Source organism: Lolium perenne, chromosome 6 (genome assembly GCF_019359855.2).
Source record: "Lolium perenne isolate Kyuss_39 chromosome 6, Kyuss_2.0, whole genome shotgun sequence".
Classification (NCBI taxonomy): domain Eukaryota; kingdom Viridiplantae; phylum Streptophyta; class Magnoliopsida; order Poales; family Poaceae; genus Lolium; species Lolium perenne.
This window is the reverse complement of record NC_067249.2, coordinates 147,043,396-147,070,775: the sequence shown is the minus strand read 5'-3', so window position 1 is coordinate 147,070,775 and position 27,380 is coordinate 147,043,396. Positions and strand designations below refer to the sequence as shown.

General features: G+C 45.1%; 1 protein-coding gene and 1 long non-coding RNA gene across 8 annotated transcripts; both read right to left on the bottom strand.

Moving 5' to 3' along the window:
* Positions 1–452: 452 nt before the first annotated feature.
* On the bottom strand, positions 453–4,250 carry LOC127307284 (uncharacterized). Of its 7 annotated transcripts, XR_007855379.2 has the most exons (7): positions 3,781–4,250; positions 3,519–3,687; positions 3,249–3,392; positions 3,004–3,148; positions 1,180–2,692; positions 977–1,054; positions 453–742 (listed from the first exon to the last, which is right to left on the bottom strand). It is a non-coding gene; the product is annotated as an uncharacterized lncRNA (long non-coding RNA). The 7 variants fall into 7 exon arrangements; XR_007855377.2 differs by having other exon boundaries at positions 977–2,692; XR_007855376.2 differs by having other exon boundaries at positions 453–1,054; positions 3,781–4,248.
* Positions 4,251–7,271: 3,021 nt separating this feature from the next.
* On the bottom strand, positions 7,272–8,511 carry LOC127309521 (putative cyclin-F2-1). Its single transcript, XM_051340345.2, has one exon. It carries the CDS (start codon positions 8,445–8,447, stop codon positions 7,281–7,283), a length of 1,167 nt encoding a protein of 388 aa, XP_051196305.1. The 5' UTR covers positions 8,448–8,511; the 3' UTR covers positions 7,272–7,280.
* Between the last annotated feature and the right edge of the window lie 18,869 nt (positions 8,512–27,380).

The following is a 27,380-nucleotide window of genomic DNA, read 5'->3' as shown; positions in this document are numbered from 1 at the left end:
TGTGTATTCCTCTTCATGCATCGTCCTCTCGTCTTCCAAATCTCGGTGATCGCACGACAGTCAGGAGAGCAGGTCCTCTGAAACCCTTTCCCCTAAGATCCTGCATTGGGAGACGCGTGATAAGGTTTTTGGGGAGTCTCTTGGCGTAACTTTCTCGTTGTCGTTCAAGCTCTTCATCGTCGGCCTACATCTGATCGACCCGACATGCTTCGGCAACACAATAGGCGACATCAACAATGGAGATGTTGCGGTGGTGGTCTTCCCAGGCACCAGGTATGTTCTTCCTTTCTTATTTTAGCAATACTAGTACATGTTTTACTTACACTAGTGGTTGGGGCGCCCCTTGGGGCGCCTCCTAGCCGGTCAGGTGCACTATAATTTGTTGTCCTGAAAACGAGCATTGATAGTATATGGATGTATGTGGGCTTGATTTTTCCTACAATCACATCAAATCTCGAAGGACCACTTTCCTTTTGCCACAACACAATTAAATCAGTGCAATACATACTGCAAAACTTAAATTGGCATTGCAAAGAGTCTGAGTTTGCTACCCAGTTTAAGCAAAACAATAAGAAAGAACACTATCATAGAAAGATGTACAAGGAACACACACAAGCATTAATCAGTTACAACTCCCCCTTGCAGCAGTAGGTGCTCACGAGGAACCATCCAGTCATGGTGGTGGAGAAAGCAAGCAGGAGAAAGGAAACGTCCTGCTCCCAAGGAGGCAAAGAAAAAGCACCTGACAAAAAGTGGATTTCAATATTGAAATAAGGTATCAGACACCCTATGTACACTACAACTATTTAACATAAGGACAAAATGTAAGTGACAAGAATAACATATTGCGACAGTTATAGCAGAGGTGGGCATGCATACTTGTTGGGAAAAGGGGTGTAAGAAATTTTGTAATAGATGGATTGACTAACAAATAAGACGTAAAAGCTGCAATATAATAGAGCTACCAGCAACTCACAAATAGTACGTAGAGTAAATTCAGCCACATGTAGGCCACTGAGAAGAGCAAACATCAGCTGAAGGAAGATTCCTTTATCTTAAGAGATTACATAACAGATGCATTAAAATCTAGTGCAACATAAAAACCTTTGCCATTGCTCAGAGCAGGAACATGTCTTTATAACTGAAACTGATATCCAGCGTTGAAGAAAGCTCAATTACCTTGGGCAAACAACGAACCTCTATGCAAACACTACAGGAAAAAAATGGTTCTTCATTTAATGCTTGCACAATTTATTCCAGTATGTAGTTTGAAATTTCAGTAAATGGCAAAGATAATAATAAAGAAATCAATACTGGTATACACAATAAAGATGGTACTGAAATTATCACACAGGGAACTGAAACATCAGGCTTTGCATATAGCTGCAGAGTGGTGTGACCTCCTCTCCTCATGCTCATGCCTCCCCTCCTTCTATCCATATCCCCCTCTCTTTCATGCTAAGATGGGCTTGTCCTGTACAAATAACCTACGGACAATGGAGAGCCTGCATGAAGAAGACGACGCGAGTATAGAAAATCTCAAAGGTTAATGGCATATAAGCCTGCTCAGGTAACTGTGGCCCTTTTTCGTTGGTGGATATACCATCAAATAATAAGGGCAGCTGAATCTTATTAGTAAAAACAATGCAAGGGATATTCAAAGTGGCAAGGATGCAAGACGCGCCTTCAGATATGGATATGAATATTCAGGTTACCTAACCAGAAAGGTTGGTGGGTTGATTTATGCACCTCGGGTATGCTATATAAGGCAATAGCAAAAGCCAAGTTAACTCCCACGCGAACGCCTTGCAAGATTTGAAGTCCGATATGGTAAATTAGCTCTTCGAAAATCGAAACATCCAAGGTAGTCCCCGGTAACTTCTCTATTAGAACAAATGCAAGGTGCAGTCCTAAGTCCTAAACCATCTTTAGAAGATTAATTATAATATTATATTAACATAAATACACAAAGGTATTAGCTTCACAGATCCATGAAATACTGCAATTGCCTCACAAAAATTGTGCAAACTGATTCCTGCAGCTCAGAGTAAGTATTTAGTCAAATGATTATAGCTTCAAGGAAGCAAAACTTCACAGAATTTTATTATGGAATATCATGTGGCATGAAATGGTTCAAATAATAATGTCACCTAAAATAAAGTTTGACAAGTGCAGGCCTAATAAACAGGCGAGCTTATTGATTTAAACACATTCTTAGTTTCTTACCAAAATGTATGATGATATCCCTGAATAACACTTTCCGGTGATGCTTTTTCATCACATGTTCATATATTTACCCGAAATCATTATCATGAGTCTGCTTTCCACATAAACAAACTAAATTCTACCCAATCATCATATTTTAATAAGAAAACAGACAATTATGATGTTGTACTTATCCCCGAAGATTGTTCATTCCAACTTCATTCTTGCTTGTATCAGTGGCTGGCACAAAGGTTGGCTCTGGAATAAAATTGATAACCAAACCGAAGAAAAGATATCCTACCAAAACCTACATTAAAGATTCGAATTTGTTACCTGAGATTTGACATGGATTCTAGAATCTCAAGCAAAAATTGACTCACCAAAAGGTTGCCCTTCAAGAAGCCAATAGAATTGAGTGCAGTGTGTGTGCCAAGTGTAGACACGAAATGCTCAACAAAAGTCTCCCTAGACCAGCAGACTAATAACCCTGTTAGATATAGCGATATATTTTCAGTATTTAACTACCGTCAAAACAATACAATTCAATATCCACAAATATAGACATTTTTCTTGCTCCAACAAAATAGGTTATAAGCATTAAAGAAACCTATACCATAAAAGTGTGTCTCAAATAAGAGATAATTCGTTTTTTCCTTGACAATGAAAAATATATTATCCGTGAAATTGGTGTCCAGTGCCTTGTGGTGCAACAAACAAAAACGACGACAACATAATAAAACAGTCAAGATCAATCATCCATGTCGGGCAATCCTAGAATGTCAGGAAAGGTAGACGTACCATCCAGATGTCCATGGCCTTGATAGTCATGCGGTCATGCCATCGGGAAGGCCGACCTTGTCCTAGTGCACCAGCTTGGCATCATCCGTCGTGTGACCATTCACCAGCAACACCACCATCCTATACCACGAGGCATGGCCGAGATCTACATAGCACAACACACATCATTGTTTCAACAATGGCATGTATATATTCACTTTACATTCCGATGTAGGATGTTTAAAGAAGCTCATGCACCATTTTACCTCTTGGCTCTCGTGCATCCAAACTTTCTTCCCGTGAATGCCAAGACGATCTACGCCAACACCATCATCAGTTTAAAGTCCATCATCAAAACGCAGCAGAGAGAGCTGACAATCCCAGGTATATATTACCTTGCTTCCCAAAATCTGAAATTAACATCTCAAATATCACCATGATGTTTACTGGATTTTTAAAGAATAATAACTCCAGTACACAGGACATGAACTCCATTAGGAAAAACAGAATTCACAAACAGAGGGATCGAACATAACCTGCCTGTTGGATTAACAGCTGGACGATGACAGCGCTGAACTGGAGCTCTCAATCTCCCCAAGGGTCATCTTCAAGACGTGTGCTTCTAGAGCCAACCCCCGCGAGGAGACCACCAAAAGTAGGTTTGGGTACCAATTTTTAGACTAACCGGGCAGCAAAACAAAAACTCTACAACAATAGCAGGGATGAGTAGGATTGCAGAAACTACACTGCCATTAAACCAGAGGAGAGAGAGGGGCGAGGAGAGGGAGATGTAGATACCCAATCGCATCACTCTGCTTCGTCGTCGACTCGCTGGTGGAGGAGGAATCTCGCCCATCAGGCGACCGTCGCAGCCCTCTTCTCCCGCGGTGACGCAGCAGCCGCTGTCGTTGTAGTCGCCAACGAGAAGAGGGAGCTTTGCGACCTCCGCTGGGCGGAAAAGAGGATTGGGGTGGTTCGACCTCCTCTTCTCCCTTGCTCGCTGAAGTTCATCCTCTCATCTCCGCGTCACGTCTGCGGACTGAGCGCCGGCGAGGAAGGGAGGCGCTACATCCACTCGGTCCGGTTCATGGGGGCACGACGCGGTGACGCAGCGAGGACGAGGCAGAGAGGAGGAGGTGGATGGGCGGCGGAGAGGAGGAGCCAGATGGGGCGGGTCACCAGCTAGGCAGTGCGGGCGGCTAGGGTTTACCGCCGTGGGTGGGTTCTCTTTCATGCTCCGACGGTTGAGATTGAAGCGGGGCTCGTTCCCAGATCGAACGGAGCCACGAGCGAGCGAGCGCCTGGTGGTACCGTGGAGCGCCCTGGCATAGGGCAAACACCCACGCACTTGCTTGTTCTCAATATCTGCTTGTTTTGTTTGCTAGTCTAGTGACACTTCTGATCTTGGGATATAAAGGAACTCCGCGTGCATCCTAAAGGACTCGGATAACTTGTGGAACTCTCGGTCGCAAGGGTCAAAGCGAGCAAAATTTCCTTTGACTGTGATGACTCCGTTGGGTCCTGGCATCTTCAGGAGAAAACACATATGATGTGAGACTGCCATGAACCAAGAGTATGCTGGTCGGCCTAATATCGTATGATATTGTGAGGACTAATCCATGACTTCGCACATTTTTACTCTCCAGAAATTTCCGCGCGTCCCGAAGACTACGCCAAGCATGATCTTTCCCAGAGGCATCTCTGGTTTTCCCGGAACTATGTCGTGGAACCCAGCATCCCAGGGTATCAGGTTTGTAAGAGATATATTCATTGCTCACAGAGTTTTGGCATAGATTAGGTTGATGGCGCTCCCTGCATCAAGGAAGACCCTACTGCAATCGCACCCGCTGATCTGGGCATCAACAACCAAGGGTGAATGACCTGGTGGAGGGATCTTATAAGGATGATCTTTCCTATCAAATCTAATGTATTGGTCGGACCAGTTGAGGTACTCGGGTGTAGGCGGTGGTGCTTGGATTGCCAGGTTTACTTGTCGAGTAATTATATTTTGCTGCCTATTTTGGGTGGACGCCCTTTCTAGATCATGTTGACTTCTCCCTTGGAATTAATGTATCGATCTGGTGGATTTCTATTATTTGTAGGGGCCGCTTGTATTGCTAGTACTAGGGTTTGAGGAGGTACTGGTGGCGGAGGGGGTGCAATGGCAAGTGACCTAGGCTCCCGAGCGAATACTTGTCTTACTACATTTTGCCATGCTGCTCCGAAAATTGGGAGCATCCGCTAGAAAGTTCTACACTCCTTCAGAAAATGGTTGGATTGCCTTCGTCCCTTAGAATCGAAGTAACCGTGCATGGTACAAGGTGTGTTAAGCATCTTTTTCATTTGTTTACTCGTACCGTGGCTGGATCGGAGGCCTTGGCTTGTACGTCTGCCTGCTAGGGCCAGGCTCATCTCGACTATTACTTCGATACCCACTGTTGCGGTAGTCATCCTTCCTATCATCCTTGTTTGTGAAGCTAGTCACAACTTGGACAAGTCTCTTGTAATCATCATAGTTTTGGCCTCGCCTCTTACGCACGATTCCGCACCTCGGCAGATCTTCCTCGGGTGACCTTGCTCGCTTGTTGCTTGCTGCGTCTTCTCTGGTAGCCCACTTGTTTGCTAGGTCCATTAACTCGCTTATTGTATTAGGCCCGACTCTTCCCATCTTCTCAACAAAGTCCGTGCGGCACAATCCGTCTTTAAATGCATCGATTGCCCGTTCATCAGAGATGTTCTCGGATGAATTTTTGATCATGCTCCACCTTTGGAGATGTGAACGCATTGAATCGCCGGATTTATGTACGCACTTTCGCAATTCCTCGATTGACGTTGGACACTTCAAATTTGACCGAAACTTTCAGATGAATTGTTTGCGCAGATCCTCCCAATGTTGATGGTTCATTCTTGCAACTTCCGAAGCTATGATCTTGCGGGTCCGCTCAAGAAAAGTTGCAAACTCTGCATGGCGGTAGCTTAGTGCCACCGTGGACCTTTATCGTTTGCAAGTAATCATCCAACCATGGTTCAGGTTATTGGAGTCCTTCGTACTTTAATTTATCCGTAGGAGGCTTGAATCCCTTTGAAACGGGTGTTTTGCGAACCTGGCAATAAAAACACGCCGCCCCGCTGAGCTCGTTATCATCGTCTTCCTGATCTTCAACATATTCGACTTCATGGCTACGTTGACTCCCTCGCTCGGCACAAGCTCGTATGTTACTCAAAAAACAAAGTATGCATGTGTCCAAACTAAGAGTGTGATAGGTCTAGTACTTGGGTGCCTAGGGAATCCCCGAGCTTATGGTTTTCACCATTCTTTGATAGCTCATTTTTTTTGTTCCTCCATTTCTTATCAAAAAACTTTAACACAAAACTAGCTTTCTCCCACTTCTTTTTCGTGGGGTGACTTTAGTGGCATAAAAATTATTCAAGATGCTAGCAACATTTCAAATAAATTAGAATCTCAAATGTCCAGAGAGTTACTTAAGTGGCTAACATTCAAAATAGTTCAAAAGAGTCAAAAAGTAATCAAAACGAAAGTCAAGGAAACCACTTTTGCATCAAAAGAAAGAATCTATCCTGAAAAAGTTGGGCATGCTGCAAGGTGTAGTTGGGACTCTCTGATCCTCTTAACCATCGAAGCTCTAGCTCTTTAGGATGTTGTTTCTTTCGCGGTGGAGAGGAACTATACTTGGGCGGTCTTTGAGGTATACTATGCTGAGTTGGTGTGTATCTCGAAGGAGGAACGAAAAGATCGGTCAACTATTTCGCTGATCCTATATGATGTTCATGAGCTAGGTTTTTCTTTTGAATCTTTAAGTTCAGTCCGCCGCACAACAAACCATTTGGCTCGCAATTACGCTAAATTTGCATGCAATAATGTGGTGTCTAATGTTTGGGTCTAGGCTGAGTCATCGGTGTTTAGTTCACATCCTTTTGGCTTATTGTAACCATATGTCTTTGAATTAATAAAGCTCACAAGTTCTCACAAAAAAAAAAGAGGTACTAGAAGTTCCTAGACGAAAATTCTGAACGTCACAACTCGATAAATTCGAAAAAAGAAACTCAACGAGTAAGTCACCTAGATATTAGCCATTGCAAATGAAATGGGGAAAATATATAACCAGCAATTAAAAGCTGAGATTGATGTACAGAAGTTCAATTCAGAGGGATAGACAATTAATATTCCCAACAATTGCTCTGTTTCAGATGCATATGCACGAACACTACAAAGAGATTTTACGGTTCTTCTCTACTTGTACAATCTGCCAAAATTGCTCTCTCGGTTTTACAGTTGATCAACGCCGAGGGTCACAGATGAGATGAGCGACTGGGCGCATAGCATGCAGGCATCCGGCCAAGTTCGTGACGTCGTACCCCGTGAGCTCCTGCATCTCCGAGCTCCACGCCGGTACGTCCGGCAGGTTGTTGAGCAGCGCAGACCTCGCCAGGAAGATTGCAGACGACGCCACGACGGATGGCAGGTGCCCGAGGCAGGTGTAGTTGCGCAGGGACTCGTCGGCGAGCCGGTGCGCCATTCGCTGGATCTTCAGCTCCTCCTCTCCTTGTGCGTGCTTGGTGAAGCGGCTGACGAAGGTGTGCGCCGTGGGGCCGCCGAGCTGGTACCCGAGCGCCACCACCATGCGGCGCTCCATGTCGAGCACCTCCTCCCTCGTGGCTGACCCGCCGACGTACCAGGAGATCTTGTCGGGGTCCAGCTTCGCCAAGGTGCGCTGGCCGTCCTCGTACTTGGCGGACACGAAGATGGCCACGGCGCCCAGGAGGCGGAGTTCGTGGTCGGTATGCTTCCTCATGGCTCGCACCGACAGGACCCGGTCGACGTAGGCCACGGCGTGGTGGAGCGTGCCGTCGACGAGGTCGTGGTTCCGGACGAAGTCGTCCATCCAGTCGATCATGCGGGCGCGGTTCGAAGGGCTCACCCGGTCCTGCTGCACCGTCTTCAGGTAGTCCGGCCGTGGCCGCTCCTCGGGGCTCCGCTCCGTCCTCCGGAGGTTGGCGTCGATGTCATCTTCGTAGTCGGAGCACACCCGCCGGCGCTTCGTAGTGGAGGGCTTCTCGTTCTCGGTGACGGCTGTGGATACGGGCGGCGGCGCCGCGCGCTTTGGGAGCTTCGGTTGCACGGGGATCTCGCTGGGCGATGGCGGGAGCAGGGCGGGCACGTCGTCGACGGGCAGCTGATCGCAGAAGAATCCGATGCTGGGGGGCGGGGTTCGAAGACGGGCGACGGGCTGCCGAGCGTAGGAGAATTCGAAGCCGGGGGGCGGAGGTCGACGACGGGAGGGCAAGTCGGCGACGGGCTGCCGAGCGTAGGAGAATTCGAAGCCGGGGGGCGGAGGTCGACGACGTGCGGGCAAGTCGGCGACGGGCTGCCGAGCGAAGGAGAATCCGAAGCCGGGCGGCGGAGGGCGAGCAAAGGCCCAGGGATTCACGGCGCGCTGCATCATCGTCGCCGATCGAGGGATGAAAGGTGGATTCTTTCCTGCTTGTGCTAGTCACACGGTGTGATCAGGGAAGGGCAGGGGTTAATTGTGAGTTTGTGGCTCTTGTGCAGCACCCATTATATACTCCTTCGGGTTCGTGTCCGACTCTTCTTCCATGCGCCAACGCCAATTCGCAAAAAGAACAAAAAAGATCTCTGCGACAGTCCGAGTTCGCGTCGGCCTTTTCTACTTCAACTAACCGACCTTGTAACGCGTCATGATCACGCGACTAAAGCCATAGGCAGGATGGCCGCATGCTGCCGGCACCGTGTCCGTGTGACTTCCGGTTCGTGGCAGAGCTAAACTCCTGTCCGTGTGAGAGACCTATTTCACATGGATATATGCCATTTGTTGAAATCTAAATGAATTCGTAATGCAACTACAGACCAAGATTAAGCGTAAGTAGCAAACTGCTCATGCCGTTGCTACGGCTTTTCTAATAATTTTACTTTGACGACGTGGGCTTAGCCCAGTGGTTAGGATAGCAGTGACGCACCCTAACGACCAGAGTTCGATTCCTGTCAGGGACGAATTCTGGAATTGTCACGCCAAGTCCAGCTTCAACTATATCAATAGTGTTCTAGTTCCTCCTAGACACTGTTTCATTTTTTTTAATAATTTTACTTTTACATGTAGACACAATGCATTTCACATGGTGCTTTACTTGTGTGACATTGTTACCTTAACTATATCCCATTCTTTATTGTTAGGCTAGTAAGACATTTAGTCAGTTAGAGCATCTCCATCGGCGGCCCCCAAATAGGCGCCGGCGGGGACGCCCGGCAATGCCATATGGGGCGCGCAGAGAGCATCCTCTATTTGGGGATGCTGCTCCCACACCGACGCCCCCATACGTCAGCCCCGATAGGATTTGAAACTTAAAATGATATTTTTAAAACGATATTCATACGAAATTCAAACGAAATTTATACAAAAGTAACTCGAATTTAAACTAAAAAACTAAAAAAAAATCTAGCGGCACCGTGAGTTAAAGGCGCTGAAGTCGAGGTTGTTGCCGTCTTCGCTGGATGGCCCGAAGGACCAATTGGCGGCGGCCTTCTCCTCCTTTGGCGTCGGCAGCTCGGAAGGTCCGGCGAGGTCGACAAAGTTGGCGCCGTGGGTCCATCGTGATTTGCCGGTAGTCCTCGTTGACGGAGCGGCCGACGATTTCATACCAATGTGGAACAGGTTAGTCTTAACAGTTTTAAAAAAAGACGTCTACGCTGAAAATCGTGGACAACATTCTAGACCAACTGAACTGACCATAAGGTTAAAGAGTCTGGAAGTCCAAAACCAGGCGCTAGTTTGAGGCATAAACCCTATTTCACTAAGTTAATAGCTAGCTAGAGAATAGGCATAAACCCTTTAAGAAGAATTCGCTGCTCTAGTATACAACCTTAACAAAAAATGTTGCAGTACGTGTACTAATACAAATGAGCAAATTCCCTTTACAATTTTACGGCTACATCATGTTTGCAAATGGTATTATAATGTTATCAAGCTTAGAAGATAGGGCCCTGGTGCCAGCCTTCGAATGTTCCGCAGATTCCAGAGAGCGCGATGTCTGAAGGACCATCCCGGAATGTAGTCGCAGGCAGTTCATGGCCATCTAGGAAACAAACATAGGGAGTCAATATTAAGTAACAAGTGGAAAGACTAACTGCATATCAAACATATTAGTAATTGGTTTATCTTCACACGTTACTGAGAGAACAGTACCGGACGAATATAAAGATGATTAGAGCATGTCTAACAGTTTCGTATTTTTCTGCACCGTAAAACGTGAGTAGAGGGCCCTGTATCAAAAAAATACTCACGCATGAACCATTCCGTCTAGCAGATCCCGTATTTCACACCTAATATTGAAATAGTAAACCCGGGAAATTTCGTCGATAGTTCATCAGTTCATAGGTAGATCATACATACAGATTTTACAAAATTGTGCGATCCTAATGGATCGCGACTTCTACGAAGCGATCTAGTCGTCGTGGATGAAAAATGGCGCATTGGCCTCCGCCTCCCACGCCTCCATCTCCTTCACAGCGGCGATGGCCTGCGCCGCATCGACTTCCTCCGCACGAGCCTTGTCGGCGGCATCCTTCAGGAACGCGGCCACCGCCTGCAAGTAGAGGGGGTCTTCTCCCTCCTCCGCCTCCTCTTCCTCCTCGCCGGCTGGCGGCGCTCCTCCGCCGCTGGAGCTCCCAAGCCGCGCCTCCCATGCCGCCTCCGTGCGGCACTGCTGCTCCCAATCCGCGCGCCACTTCTCGAAGTCGATGCCACTCATCGGCTTGAGCGGCGGATCGGCCTTGTAGTAGCGCCCGCCCGCCGATGTACCTACATGCCGCACACCGACTCCCGGCGGAGAGCTTGCACTGGCGCCGCCACGCCTCCTTGAGCGTGTCCGGCGAGCGGGATCGCTTCGATCCGGAGGCGGGCGATGCACTAGTTCTCCTTCGTGCGGGCATGGCCGGCGGCGGTGCTAATGTTGCGGCGTGCAGCGTGGAATTGCTCGCCGCAGCGTGTGGTGAGAGGCGGTGGCGCACGACGGAGCTAGGGTTGCGAGTCGCAACAACACCCTGTATTTGTAGGGGCGGCGGTGTGTTTTTGACGGGGCCGTATTCGGCCGATACGGGCCGGCCCCAATACGGGGCCTGCTAGACGGCCCAAACTGCGCCCACCCCCTATCCCGCCGGAATTTTACGGGGTGGCCGCGTTTTAAGGGGTCTGTTAGACATGCTCTTAGCTACGAAAATGCACTCCCTGGTTAGCTACTCCTACTTTTTCGCGAAAAAGCAAAAGCCTTGCGTTTCGATGCATTGATAGAAAAAGAAGGTTCATATGTACAAGTCCAAGAGAGAACCACGCCATACAACTCAACCCAAAAGACCTAATCTAGGGGAGAAGTTGGCGAAGCCCCCGGGCACCCGCGTCCGCCCACTGTCGCGCTTCGGCCTTGATGTCGCCTAGTAAGGAGGTCACCGAGGGACGCGCATTGTCGAAGACCGCAACATTCATGTGCTTCCAGATCCACCACGCCGCAAGCATGATAAGTGACGATGTACCTTTACGCAACTTGCGAGGGGCGGTCCGCACCACAAGCGACCACCACTCCGCGAAGTCACCCTCACCCGTGGGAGGCCTAGCGGTGGACCGAATCCACGATAGGACCTCAAACCAAATAGTCCTCTAGAAGGAGCATCCGGTCAGAATGTGCGCCATAGTCTCAACAGACTGGTCGCACAGCGAGCGTCTTGTCGCGTGGGGCAATCCCCTCTGTGCCAGACGCTCACTCGTCCAACATCTATCTAGGCAAGCAAGCCAGATGAAGAAATTCACCCTGGGTGGCGCCCAGGATTTCCAGTTGAGCCTCCAGGAACCTGATAGTATCGCCACCTGGAAGAGGGCGTCGTAGTAGGAGCTCGAAGAATACTGGCCAACCGTCGTCCAACGCCAAACCAGCTTGTCTTGGTCCGGAGATAACACTACGTCCCTCAGCCTAATTTACAGCTGAACATATTGCCAAAGGGCCAGGGCACTCATTGCACCTCCAATGCCCGATATCCAGTTGCACTCCACCAGCGCCTATTGTACCGTGCGCTACTTCCTGCAGCGCTTGGAAATGAGCACGTAGACTTCTGGCGCTATCTCCCTGATGGACTTGCCATCCAACCATCGGTCCCCCCAGAAGAGAGAGGATTCTCCGTTGCCAACCACCATGGAAGTGGAGGCAGCGAAGGCATCCAGCTCGATCTTTGAGAACTGCATGTCGAGCCCACGCCAAGGTCGTTGGGGGTCAGTCCACATCCTCCAAAGCCAACGAACCCTGAGGATGATGGCAGTGCGTGCGAGATCTGGGATCCCCAAGCCCCCAAACTGCAGCGGGCGGCACACCCTGGACCAGTTGACATGGTAGTGGCCGCCATTGGCCTCCGCCCTCCCAACCCACAGAAGGCTCCGCATGATCTTATTCACTTGCTTCAACGCCTTCTTGTTGAAGCTGAGCACCATGAGTTGGTCCAGCGAAATCGCCGCTAGCACCGACTTGACCAGCGCCCAACCCGGGGCATCATCGACGCCTTCCAGGTGGGTAGCTTGTCAGCCAATCGGTCCACCGCAGGCTGGAACGCCTCACCGGCAGCCGACAGACAGAAAGAGGAATGCCAAGGTATTTGACGGGGAAGGGTGCCGGCTGGCACTCCATCACCACCTCCGCGGCATTCGCCACCTCCTCCGTGCAGGCAATCGCAGAGACCGAACACCTGGCGAAGTTGGTATGTAGGCCCGTCGCATGTCCAAAGAGCTCAAGAATGGCGCATACGACTGATGTCTACGCACGCTTCTATTCCTGTAGACAGTGTTGGGCCTCCAAGAGCAGAGGTTTGTAGAACAACAGCAAGTTTCCCTTAAGTGAATCACCCAAGGTTTATCGAACTCAGGGAGGTAGAGGTCAAAGATATCCCTCTCAAGCAACCCTGCAATTACGATACAAGAAGTCTCTTGTGTCCCCAACACACCTAATACACTTGTCAGATGTATAGGTGCACTAGTTCGGCGAAGAGATAGTAAAATACAAGTAATATGGATGATTGTAAGTAGTAATTGCAATCTGAAATAAAGATGGCAGCAAGCAAACATGTAACGGAACTTGTTAGAAACGGTGTTTCAATACTTAGAAACAAGGCCTAGGATCATACTTCACTAGTGGACACTCTCAACATTGATCACATAACTGAATAAATAAATGCTACTTTCTACACTCTCTTGTTGGATAACAAACACCATTCATTGTGTAGGGCTACAAAAGCACACCTCAAGCCGGAGTAAACAAGCTCCACAACGTCCGGAGTTCATATTAAAGTAACCTCTAGAGTGCATAATAGACCGTTGCAATTTGGACCGAGTACTAACATAGCATACACACTGTCAACAATAGCTATGAAAGGGGGAATAGATCGCATCAATACTATCATAGTAATAGTTAACTTCATAATCTACAAGAGATTACAATCATAACCTACGCCAAGTACTACATGATGCACACACTGTCAACATTACATCATGGAGGAGGAATAGACTACTTTAATAACATCACTAGAGTAGCACATAGATTAATAGTGATACAAAGCTCATGATCACATAAAGATCACACCATGGGAGAGAGAGATGAACCACATAGCTACCAGTAGAGCCCTCGGCCTCGGGGGAGAACTACTCCCTCCTCATCATGGGAGACATCAACGACGATGAATATGGCGGTGGTGTCGATGGAGATGACTTCCGGGGGCAATTCCCCGTCCCGGCGGCGTGTCGGAACAGAGACTTTCGTCCCCGAAACGGAGTTTCGCGATGGCGGGCGTCCTGGAATCTTTCTGGAGTTTCGTCAATTGGTATCGGGTTTTTAGGTCACGAGGGGTTTTATAGGCGAAGAGGCAGAGTCGGAGGGGCAGCAGGGCGCCCTCCCCACCTGGTGGCGCGGCCAGGCTTGGGCCCGCGCCCAGGTGTGGTGTGGGGGCCCTGGGCCTCCTCTCCGTCTCCCCTTCGGTGTTCTCGTCCGTCTCGGTGAAATAAGACACTACTAGAAAAAGGCCTAGCCGTGGCGCACCACTATACAGGTGCGCCACTGCTATATAGCAGTGGCGCACCTAAAAGTGGTGCTCCACTGGTAGTCAATTACCAGGCGCACTAGTGTAGTCATGGGCCACTACTAATTGTGAAACTAGGTTACAGATTGATCTAAAGTTAGCAGTGGCGCACCAAATATAGGTGCGCCATTGCTATTTGAATAGCAATGGCGCACCTATATTCTGTGCGCCACTGTGCTGCAAACGCCAATGACGCACTAGATGTTGGTGCGCCACCGGCCACCGCACATGGATGATGGATCCACCGCAAACGTGTCCCCACCACCAGACCGCACGGCGCACGCACCACCACCAGATCGACCGCACCCACCCACCACCCCACCACCAGACTGCACCCACCCACCACGCCACCACACCACACCGCATCCACCATTTTTCTTCTCCCCTTTCTCTTCTCCCCACATCGCACTTGCTTTCTTATCCCCTTTCTCTTCCACGTCGCGCCGCCGGCACATCTGCGGAGATCTGTGGACACTGTGTCGCGCCGCGCTACCGCGAGCACGGTGTGGCCGTGGATGGCTGCGTCGGCGTCCCATGGTCTCCGTCCCCATCTCCGCCTCCGTCGCTTCTTCCGCAGGCACCGCCGGCGACCACTCCGTCGAGCGAATCCTCCGCAGGCGCCGACCACCATGTACCGAGCCGCCTCCGGCCTCGGCGCCCTCAAGGTCAGTCGTCCCTCGCCTGAAACCCTAGCGTCACCTCACCTCCCTTACCTTCCGTTTCGCTAGATCTGATGGCTCTGTCGCGCCCATCCCGCCGCGATGCGTCCGATCCGAACGACCGGAGACTATGGTCGCCTCGCGATCTGACTTCCCCTTCTGCTTTTGCTTGCAGCGAAGTCTCCGGCCGCCGGCACCGGCACGACATGAACCAGGGCAAGCTGCAACTACCTCAGGGGCTCCTGGCCGTCCGCGTCTTCGTCCTCCACTCCCCCACCACGCCGGATGACGGACGACGGCGTCGGCGCACAGACGGATGTTCTTCATCACAGCGAAGAGCACAGCGGCCCGGCAACACGGCGAGGAGCACAGCGGCCCTGCAGTACGGCGAGGAGCACGGCGGCCGGCTAGCGGACGGGCAGACGGCGGCGACGGCAGCTCTCGGACTAGATTGCTTTTTCGTTTTTGTTTACAGGGTGCTTTTTGTAAATAGTGTTGTAATTTTTTTGACTACTCTGTAATAATTAATATAATTACTCTGTAATAATTAATTAATCACTCTAATGTTACCACATGATGACCTGGTCTCCATATGTTTATTGTTTTGCAATCCTGGTCAATTCGCCACAATAGATCCCACAATAGGCCCCATGTGGCTTTTTTTATTCGCTCACAAGCAATGGCGCACCGTATAGGTGTATAGTGGCGCTCCCTGTAGATTTAATAGTGGCGCACCCTATAGATGTACCAGTGCGCCATTACTATCCAGATTAGTAGTGGCGCACTTGAGGTGCACCACTACTAATAGTTAGCGATGGCGTGATAGTAGTGGCGCACTAAAAGCTGGTGCGCCAACGATAAGCTGTTTTCTAGTAGTGAGATGTTTGGCTTTTGTTTCGTCGAATTCGAGAATATTGCCCGAACAGCCTTTCGGAACCAAAAACAGCAGAAACAGAACTGCACTGTGGCATCTTGTTAATAGGTTAGTTAGGAAACTGCATAAAATCATTATAAAGTGTGAGCAAAACATGTAGGTATTATCATAAAACTAGCATGGAACATCAGAAATTATAGATACGTTGGAGACGTATCAAGCATCCCCAAACTTAGTTCCTACTCGCCCTCGAGTAGGTAAACGATAGCAAGGATAATTTCTGAAGTGACATGCTACTTACATAATCTTGATCATACTATTGTAAAGCATATGAGATGAATGAAGTGATTTAAAGCAATGGTAAAGACAATGACTAAACAACTGAATCATATAGCAAAGACTTTTCATGAATAGTACTTTCAAGACAAGCATCAATAAGTCTTGCATAGGAGTTAACTCATAAATCAATAAATTCTTAGTAGAAGGTTTTGAAGCAATACAAAGGAAGATATAAGTTTCAGCAGTTGCTTTCAACTTCAACATGTATATCTCATGGATAATTGTCAACGCAAAGTAATATGATGAGTGCAAATAAGCAAGTATGCAAGAATCAATGCACAGTTGACACAAGTGTTTGCTTCTAAGATGGAAAGAAGTAGGTAAACTGACTCAACATAAAGTAAAAGAAAGGCCCTTCGCAGAGGGAAGCATGGATTACTATTTTTGTGCTAGAGCTTTTTATTTTGAAATCATAGAAACAATTTTGTCAACGGTAGTAATAATTCATATGTGTTATGCATAAGACATCCTATAAGTTGCAAGCCTCATGCATCAAATACCAATAGTGCTCGCACCTTGTCCTAATTAGCTTGGATTTTCATGGATTATCATTGCATTACATATGTTTCAACCAAGTGTCACAAAGGGGTACCTCTATGCCGCATGTACAAAGGTCCAAGGAGATAGATCGCATTTGATTTCTCGTTTTTGATAGATCTCAACTTGAGGACATCCATACCGGGACAACATAGAAAATGATAATGGACTCCTCTTTAATGCATAAGCATTCAACAACAGATAATATTCTCATAAGAGATTGAGGATTAATGTCCAAACTGAAACTTCTACCATGATACATGGCTTTGGTTAGCGGCCTAATGTTCTTCTCTAACAATATGCATACTCAAACCATTTAATCATGATAAATCACCCTTACTTCAGACAAGACAAACATGCATAGCAACTCACATGATATTCAACAAAGGTGTAATAGTTGATGGCGTTCCCAGAAACATGGTTACTGCTCAACAAGCAACTTATAAGAAATAAGATACATAAGCTACATATTCTTTACCACAATAGTTTTTAAGCCTACTTTCCCATGAGCTATGTATTGCAAAGACAAGGAATGAAGTTTTAAAGGTAGCACGCAAGCAATTTACTTGGAATGGCAGAGAAATACCACATAGTAGGTAGGTATGGTGGACACAAATGGCATAGATTTTGGCTCAAGGTTTTGGATGCACGAGAAGAATTCCCTCTCAGTACAAGGCTTTGGCTAGCAAGGTTGTTTGAAGCAGACACAAGTATGAACCGGTACAGCAAAACTTACATAAGAACATATTGCAAGCATTATAAGACTCTACAATGTCTTCCTTGTTGTTCAAACACTTTTACCAGAAAATATCTAGACTTTAGAGAGACCAATCATCCAAACCAAATTTCAACAAGCTCTATGGTAGTTCTTCATTAATAGGTGCAAAGTACATGATGCAAGAGCTTAAACATGATCTATTGAGCAAAACAATTGCCAAGTATCAAATTATTCAAGACCATATACCAATTACCACATGAAGCATTTTCTGTTTCCAACCAAATAACAATGAACGAAGCCGTTTTTAACTTTCGCCATGAACATTAAAAGTAAAACTAAGAACACAAGTGTTCAAATGAAAAAGCGGAGCGTGTCTCTCTCCCACACAAGCATGATAGGATCCAATTTTATTCAAACATAAACAAAAATAAAAACATACGGATGCTCCAAGTAAAGCACATAAGATGTGACGGAATAAAAATATAATTTCACTAGAGGTGATCTGATAAGTTGTCGATGACGAAGGGGATGCCTTGGGCATCCCCAAGCTTAGATGCTTGAGTCTTCTTGAAATATGCAGGGATGAACCACGGGGGCATCCCCAAGCTTAGACTTTTCACTCTTCTTGATCATATTGTATCATCCTCCTCTCTTGACCCTTGAAAACTTCCTCCACACCAAACTCGAAACAAACTCATTAGAGGGTTAGTGCATAATTAAAAATTCACATATTCAGAGGTGACATAATCATTCTTAACACTTCTGGACATTGCACAAAGCTACTGAAAGTTAATGGAACAAAAAAATTCATCCAACATAGCAAAAGAGGCAATGCGAAATAAAAGGCAGAATCTGTCAAAACAGAACAGTCCATAAAGACGAATTTTTTAGAGGCACTTAACTTGCTCAGATGAAAAATCTCATATTTAATGAAAGTTGCGTACATATCTGAGGATCACTCACGTAAATTGGCATATTTTTCTGAGTTACCTACAGAGAGGCCTACTCAAATTCGTGACAGCAAGAAATCTGTTTTACGTGCAGTAATCCAAATCTAGTATCAACCTTAGTATCGAAGACTTTACTTGGCACAACAATGCAATAAAATAAAGATAAGGAGATGTTGCTACAGTAGTAACAACTTCCAAGACACAACAAAACAGTAGCAAAATAAAAACATGGGTTATCTCCCAAGAAGTGCTTTCTTTATATCCATTAAGATGGGCTCATCAATTTTAATGATGCTCTCATGAAAATAGAAAATGAAGCAAAAAGGAGCATCAAGAAGCAAATTCAAAACAAATTTAAGCCTAACCCGCTTCCTATGAAAAGGAATCTTGTACACAAATAAATTCATGAGGAGCAAAGTGACAAGCATAGGAAGATAAAACACGAGTAACTTCAAGATTCTCAACATAAAGAGGAGAAACTTAATATTATTAAGATGCATATAACCATGTTTCCCTCTCTCATAATAACTTTCCGTAGCATCATTGATGAAATCCACAATATAATCATCACTTAAAGCATTCTTATCATGGTTCATATGCATAAAAGTATCATTAATTTTGGCATAAGAAAAACTCTTCTCATTAATAGCAATTGGAGCAGGATCATTATCAAGAATTTGAACATGATAAACAAGTTGCATACTAAGGGAATTGTTTTTGGCAATCCCATCATAACTATGACAAGTTTCATAAGGGTAATTATAACCTATGTCATTGCATTCTTTATCATAATTGTCAAAGATTGGAGGCATATTGTCATCATAAGAAATAGAATAGTTATCTTCCACGGTATGTTCATCTGTAATCTTACCATCATTGTTACTAGAAGGAGCTGTATCAAACATATAATCATCAGTAGCAAAAGGATTTTCAAACACCTCATCCCCAAGCTTAGAGCTTTCTATATTATTATGGGAAGAAGCATGGATAGTACTAATACTATGGCAATTATTAACATCATCATTTTCAGAATTAGTTTCCCAGATATTTTTCAATATCAAAAGTAGTGTGCTCTTTCAAATCATGATCACTAATGTAGGTAAAGGTCATAGGAAGATCATTGTACTCAGATTCATTATCATAATAATCATTAGGAGCAACATACTTACGGTTACCTATTGTTATCTCATACACGCGGGGATATGTCGATACCTCTTTCTTTTTATTCCCCCTCTTCTTCTTCTTCTTCGTTCCCTTCTTCTTCTTCTTTTCCTTCTCCTCGTTCCCTTCTTTAGGAGGGAGAGGCTTGATGGGAGGCTTCTCCACATAACCTGATTTATTTCCAGAAACAATAGAAGAAACTTGGGAGGATTCCTCCTTTTCATTAATAAGTTTAAAACACACAGCGGTCCTATCATATTTTGGCAAAGTGTCATCTTCTAAAATATTTTGTATGTAAGTATTTGTATGGCAATTATTAATTCAATAAGAAAGACACCCATGCAGGACACTATTAATATCAAGATCATTCATATCTAACAAACAAATTTTTCTTGATAACTCTTCACACCCCAAAAATAAAGTAAGTTCATCATGCTGATTAGGAAGGATTTCATCATCACAATACAAATTTGTAGCACTCATGGGGTTCGAATTATCATTGGGGAGCATTGAAAATTAAAATTACCCACTCTATGGCAAAGTTCACAAATAAAAGGATAGATGGCACAAACTTTTTCACCAAGATCATCTAGAGCCCTAAACCACTTTCTAGTTTTTTCATTCCTATGATGGATACAATATTCATTTTTGATTTGATTAATTCCACAAGGTCTATGCATTCCACAAAAATTAACATGCTTATAAGAAATAGTATTTTCAGAAGTTTTGGCATGTTTATTGCAATCATTAACAACAATTTCATTTTCCATGCAAGTGTCTTTGAAAGGTTCATGATACATGTACCAATTTTCTTTAGGAACATTAATATGAGAAGCAAAGACTCTATAGCAATTGACCATAATTTGAGGATCAAGACCATATTTAGCATTAAGCTCTTGAAAATCAACAGTTTCAATGAAAGACTTAATGCATTCATATTCATAGTTTATACCTGATTCTTTACCTTTGTCGTTCTCCCAATCTTCAGCGTTCTCCTGAATCCGATCAAGAAGGTCCCATTTAAACTCTTCTTTATTGCGCGTGAATGATCCAGAACAAGTAGTATCCAGCAAGGTTTTGTCTTGAAAATAAAGTCTTGCATAGAAATTATCAATGATGATATTACCAGGAAGCTCATGAATGGGGCATTTGAGCATTAAAGACTTCAATCTCCCCCATGCTTGGGCAATACTCTCTCCATCATGAGACCAGAAATTATATATGCGGTTTCGGTCTTTGTGAATTTCACTTGGAGGATAGAATTTAGAATAAAATAGAGGCATAATATCCTCCCAATCAAGAGAATGCCTATTCTTCAGCAATTTATACCAATCCACCGCTTTACCGGACAGCGACATAGAGAATAGTTTCTTCCTCACTTTATCCATAGAGATACCTGCACACTTGAATAACCCGCATAATTCATGCAAAAACAGTAAATGATCTCCAGAATGGACAGTTCCATCCCCTTCATAGCGGTTATCCATAACACGTTCAATAATTTTCATGGGTATCTTGAAAGGAATACTTTCAGTAGGTGGATTTAAAATATCACAAGCATCATTCGAATCACCACATATTGGAGAAAAAGCATTATCAAGGCATAATATTTCTCCCAAAGTTGAGGAGCAAAAATTATTATTTTTATATAAACTAGCTTCCCCAAGCTTAGACTTTTCCATAGCATTAGCAGTAATTGCGTTCATACTAATAACATTGCTACTAGCATGCAAATAAGGTTCCATAGGTTTTTTAATTTTTGCATCAAACAATTCATGTCTTAACTCAGGAAATAGATTAAAAAGCTCACTGTTATTTTCCATTATGCCTAACTAGTGAAAAACAAGAAACAAAAAGATGCAATTGCAGGATCTAAAGGAAATAGCTTCGAGCACTCACACACCGGCAACAGTGCTAGGAAATAGCTTAGTAGTCGGAGGATGTGAATACCTTTTACCTTACCTCCCCGCAACGGCGCTTTAAAAATAGCTTGATGTCTACGCACGCTTCTATTCTGTAGACGGTGTTGGGCCTCCAAGAGCAGAGGTTTGTAGAATAGCAGCAAGTTTCCCTTAAGTGAATCACCCAAGGTTTATCGAACTCAGGGAGGTAGAGGTCAAAGATATCCCTCTCAAGCAACCATGCAATTACGATACAAGAAGTCTCTTGTGTCCCCAACACACCTAATACACTTGTCAGATGTATAGGTGCACTAGTTCCTTTGTGGCATGGTATCCTTTGTGGCCTTGTTGCCTTTGTGGCCTTGTCGCCTTTGTGACGTAGTAGCCTTTGTGACGTTGATTCCTTTGTGGAGTGTGGTAGCCTTTGTGGTTTTGGAGCCGGTTGTAGCGCGTTGGAGCCTTTGTGGCCTTGTTGCCGGTGTGGCGTGTTGTAGCCCTTGTGGCATTGTACTTGAGAGCCTCCGGTGTTGTGGAGTTGCCTCAAGCTTGATACTTGGGTGTTTGCCCCAAGCTTGTACGGGTTCGGTGACCACCCTCAAGGGTCCTTTAGTGGATCGAGGTTTTCCCTTTGGTGGAAAGGCTCGAGGAGAATACGGTGGCCCTAGCGGCTCATTGGAGTGCCTCGTACCTCCACACCGCTCCAATGGAGACGTATCACCCAAGGGTGTGAACTTCGGGATACATCATCGTCTCCTCGTGCACTGGTTACTTCTCAACCCGAGCTCCTTTACCTATGCGCTTTACATTGTGATAGCCTTCATGCTTGATGTTCTATATCTAGTTTGTTATCACCTTGTTGCTCATCATTCTTAGCATAGGTTGTTGGTGCACATAGGAAAACGCTAGTTGATAGGCTTTATGCTAAACAAGTAAACATTGAGTGGTTTTATTCCGCCTTGTTTAGCCCTCAAGTAGAAGTTTTTATAACCCGCCTATTCATCCCCCCTCCTCTAGGAGACATTCTTGTACATTCACTAAAGTTGCTGGATATTGTGACTTGTGAGTAGTCAGCGTGATCAAATGGATGAGCTTAGTAGCAAGGTAGAAGAAGGAGAAAAGAATCGTGTCATCATGGAGGCAAGGATTGAGCAGTTAAGCCAGATAATGCTCACGCAAAGTTAGAAATTCTAACCTAGGTAACGTGGTGACCTGGTGGTGTAGTGTTCGACGGTTGAACTGTTGGGTGATGCGGTGGTGCTAATCGAACTGCTGTCGTTCTGATGCTGCTCATTGGACAAAGATCCGCGAGATCCGCTAATCGGTCCATCTGTGACTCGAGATCCGCCACAGTCTGCAAAACCGTCAGAAACACGTGTCCATGTCGGATTTTGGCCATTCGCTGACGTACTAAAATCGTTATGGACTAGCGAATTGTTACTAGTGTGATGACTTGCCTCCTCAGAGTTCTACTTCTCGGCAGATTACATCTCCCAAAGAGAAGAAATTGTTTACCAAAAAGAAAGTCAATGATGCAGTCAAGAAGCCCAAGAAAAAGTAGAAGTTGGATGTGCTGGTCCATGCTGAATGCCACCTACACTTCTGAATTTCTTTTGGTCACTTGCTGGGGCCTTGGGTTTATTTTTATAATATATATGTTGGCTCCCTCTTGCTATGGAATTTAATCCCTTATTATGCTACATTATGAGCTGCTATTGTAATCGCTTTTGGACCTTTGGCACTCCTAAGTATCCGATCTGGCTACAGTTTATGGTAGCAGCTGGCCATAAATATTATTGTTTTTATGGATATTTGGAAAGTGCTTAACTAGAATATAAGAGGGACCAATGATCCATAGAAATGGCCTATCATCATGAACAAAATAATAGAAAGTGCTTGCCATGTGATCTGCCTCAAGGAGACAAAAAGGGGAAATATTGACTTGCGCTTCGAGAAATTTTTGCCCTAGAAATTTTGATTCCTTTGTGTCCTGCTCCTCTTTAGGGAGATCGGTAGAATTGTCACCGTTTGGGATAGTTCCGTATTCAATGGCAGATGTGTTTTCCGAGAATAGATATGCTATTTTAGTAGAATCCGCAATCAACTAAACTAGATTTGTTCTGGACCCTGACTAGTATTTATGCACCATGCTAGGACAGTGAACAGATGGCCTTCTTATAATGGCTTAATAACATTGTAATTCCAGATTATGAAAATTGGCTTCTGATTAGAGACTTTAACCTAATAAGATCACCTCAAGATAGAAATAAGGCACGGGGAAATGTTAATGAACTGCTCTTGTTTAATGAAGCAATTAGCAATTTTGGACTGGTGGATATTCCTCTTAAAGGCAAAAAATTTACCTGGAGTAATATGCAAGATTCCCCTTTCTTTGCAAAGGCTAGATTGGTTTTTCAAATCCGTGGCTTGGACAACCACATTTCCAAACACTATAGCTTTGCCTTTGGTCATGACTACTTCAGATCATGTGCCTTGTGTTATCTAAATACAAACTTCCATACCAAAATCCTCAGTCTTTAGATTTGAAAATAGATGGCTAGATACGCATGACTTCCTCTCATCGTGGGAAAAGTATGGACACAATCTATCCACTATGCGATCTTGCAAAAGTATTCTTGTCAAGTTCAAGATCCTTAGAAAAGAATTAAAGAAGTTGTCCAATTCTATTTCTTCTATTAATAATGATATTACATACTTGAATGCTCGATCTCTCTTATAGATGCTACGAGAGAATTTTAGAGATCTTAGCACTATGGAAAGGCAGTTCAGAATAGCAATGAAATTACACTTAGCTGCTCTTCTAAAGCAACAGCTAGCTTATTGGAAACAAAGAGGTAAAATCAAGTGGGTCACTCTTGGAGATGAAAATTTCAGGTTCTTTCATTCTATGGCATCCAATCAAAAGAGAAAGAATCACATTGCTATTGGAGATATGCCCAAGAGGCAATAATAAAAATGGTTATTATATATCTTTATGTTTATGATAAATGTTTATATACCATGCTATAATTGTATTAACCGAAACATTGATACATGTGTGATACGTAAACAACAAAGAGTCCCTAGTATGCCTCTTAACTAGCTTGTTGATTAATGGATGATTAGTTTCATAATCATGAACATTGGATGTTATTAATAACAAGGTTATATCATTGCATGAATGATGTAATGGACACACCCAATTAAGCGTAGCATAAGATCACGTCATTAAGTTATTTGCTATAAGCTTTCGATACATAGTTACCTAGTCCTTATGACCATGAGATCATATAAATCACTTATACCGGAAAGGTACTTTGATTACATCAAACGCCACTTTGCGTAAATGGGTGGTTATAAAGGTGGGATTAAGTATCCGGAAAGTATGAGTTGAGGCATATGGATCAACAGTGGGATTTGTCCATCCCGATGACGGATAGATATACTCTGGGCCCTCTCGGTGGAATGTCGTCTAATGTCTTGCAAGCATATGAATAAGTTCATAAGAGACCACATACCACGGTACGAGTAAAGAGTACTTGTCAGGAGACGAGGTTGAACAAGGTATAGGGTGATACCGATGATCAAACCTCGGACAAGTAAAATATCACGTGACAAAGGGAATTGGTATCGTATGTGAATGGTTCATTCGATCACTAAAGTCATCGTTGAATATGTGGGAGCCATTATGGATCTCCAGATCCCGCTATTGGTTATTGGTCAGAGAGAGTACTCAACCATGTCTGCATAGTTCGCGAACCGTAGGGTGACACACTTAAGGTTTGATGTTGAAATGGTAGAACTTGAATATGGAATGGAGTTCGAAGATTTGTTCGAAGTCCCGGATGAGATCCGGACATCACGAGGAGTTAGGAATGGTGGGAGAATAAGATTCATATATAGGAAGTCATATTCCAAATTTTGGAAATGATCCGGTGCATTTATGGAAGGTTCTAGAAGGTTCTAGAATATTCCGGAAGAAATTCACTTTGGAAGGCGGAGTCCCGAAGGGACTCCACCACCATGGCTGGCCAACCCTAGGGGTGGAGTCCCGTGTGGACTCCACCTAAGGTGGCCGGCCACCCCCTCCCAAGGGAAGGTGGGAATCCCACCTCTAGTGGGACTGTGGGAGTCCTAGCTTGGGTAGGTTTCATGTCATATGGAAGGTTTTGGTTTGGGGTCTTATTCGAAGACTTGTAGACCAACTCTTGGGTGTTCCACCTATATAATGAGGGCCAAGGGGAGGGGGCCGGCCACCCTAACACCACAAGGTGGCCGCACCCCTTAAGTGGCCGGCGCCCCCCTCTCCCCAAACCCTAGCCGCCCCACTCCTCCTTCTCTCCCGCACGCTTAGCGAAGCTCCGCCGGAGTTCTCCACCACCACCGCCACCACGTCGTCGTGCTGCCGGATTCAAGAGGAGCTACTACTTCCGCTGCCCGCTGGAACGGAAAGGTGGACGTCGACTTCATCAACACCGAACGTGTGACCGAGTACGGAGGTGCTGCCCGTTCGTGGCGCCGTGATCAAGATCTTCTACGCGCTTTTGCAAGCGGCAAGTGAACGTCTACCGCAGCAACAAGAGCCTCATCATCTTGTAGGCTTTGGAACTCTTCAAGGGTGAGTCTCGATCATCCCCTCGTTGCTACCGTCTTCTAGATTGCATCTTGGCTTGGATTGCGTGTTCGCGGTAGGAATTTTTTTGTTTTCTATGCAACGAATCCCTACAATTGCAACAATTTCTACCGCTGATGGAAGTTCAGTAGCTGAGCATAGTGCCAAAGCAGATATTTTGCTTCAGTCATATAAAGAAAGGTTGGGTTAGGTTGAAGATGTTACTGGAACTGTTCACATATCTGCTTTACTGACTAGCCACCCACAATTGGCTTTCCTTGAGAAACCTTTCACACCAAAAGAGATAGATGATGTTGTAGCAGACTTCCCCCATAATAAATCTCCTGGTCCAGATGGATTTAATGCTGATTTTTTGTAGAAATGCTGGCCCATAATTAAAAATGATTTCTATGATTTGTGCAACCAATTTCATTAGGGAACTCTTTGTCTAGAAAGTATCAACAACTGTTTCATTACACTGGTTCCCAAAAAAATGATGCAGTCACTGTTCATTATTAAGGCTCATTTCTCTGCTAAACTATACTCTTAAGCTTATCACCAAACTTTTAGCCAACAGATTGCAGACTGTCATCATGCAACTAATTCATGAAAATCAATATGGATTCATTAAGAGCACGACTATATAGGATTGCTTAGCTTGTTCATATGAATATATTCATCTCTACCGTAAGAGTCGAAAAGAGACAGTGCTTCTGAAATTGGATTTTGAGAAAGCTTTTGACAAACTAGATCACTCTTTCATTCGTGATGTACTGCAGCAAAAAGGATTTGGGCACAAGTGGTGCCCCTGGATTAAGCAAATCTTAGCTTCTGCTACTTCCTCGGTACTGTTGAATGGAGTTCCAGGTGTTGTTTTTAAGTGTAGGAGAGGGGTACGGCAAGGAGACCCACTCCCTCCCTTGCTTTTTGCGCTGGCTGCTGACACTTTGCAAGGGTGGGTGTGTGCATGTCAAGTTCGTGGTCACCCCACAAGTACTTCCCCATGCCAAGCATAGACAAAAGTATAAAATATTTGGAATCTAAATAAAATAGCCCATGTGAAATATACCTGGAATGGAATTTAAAGCCATGTGAAATATACTCCTTCGGGCTCGTGTCCGACTCTTGTTCCATGCGCCTAGTATCAGTCATCCTCTTTTTCGTGGCGCTCAAACAACCAATTCACAAAAAGAAGAAACAGATCTCTGCGACAGTCCGAGTTCGCGTCGGCATTTTCAACTTCAACCAACCAACCTATTGTAACGCGTCGTGATCAAGCGACTGAAGCAATAGGCAGGAAGGCCGCGTCTTTGCCGGCACCGTGTCCGCGTGACTTAGGTTCATGGCAGAGCTAAACTCCTGTCCGTGTGAGAGACCTATTTCACATTGATATATGCTATTTGTTGAAATCTAAATGAATTCGTAATGCAATTACAGACCAAGATTAAGCGTAATTTGATTGAAAATTTACTGAATGTCAATTTGGGTTGTCATAATGAACAGTTCT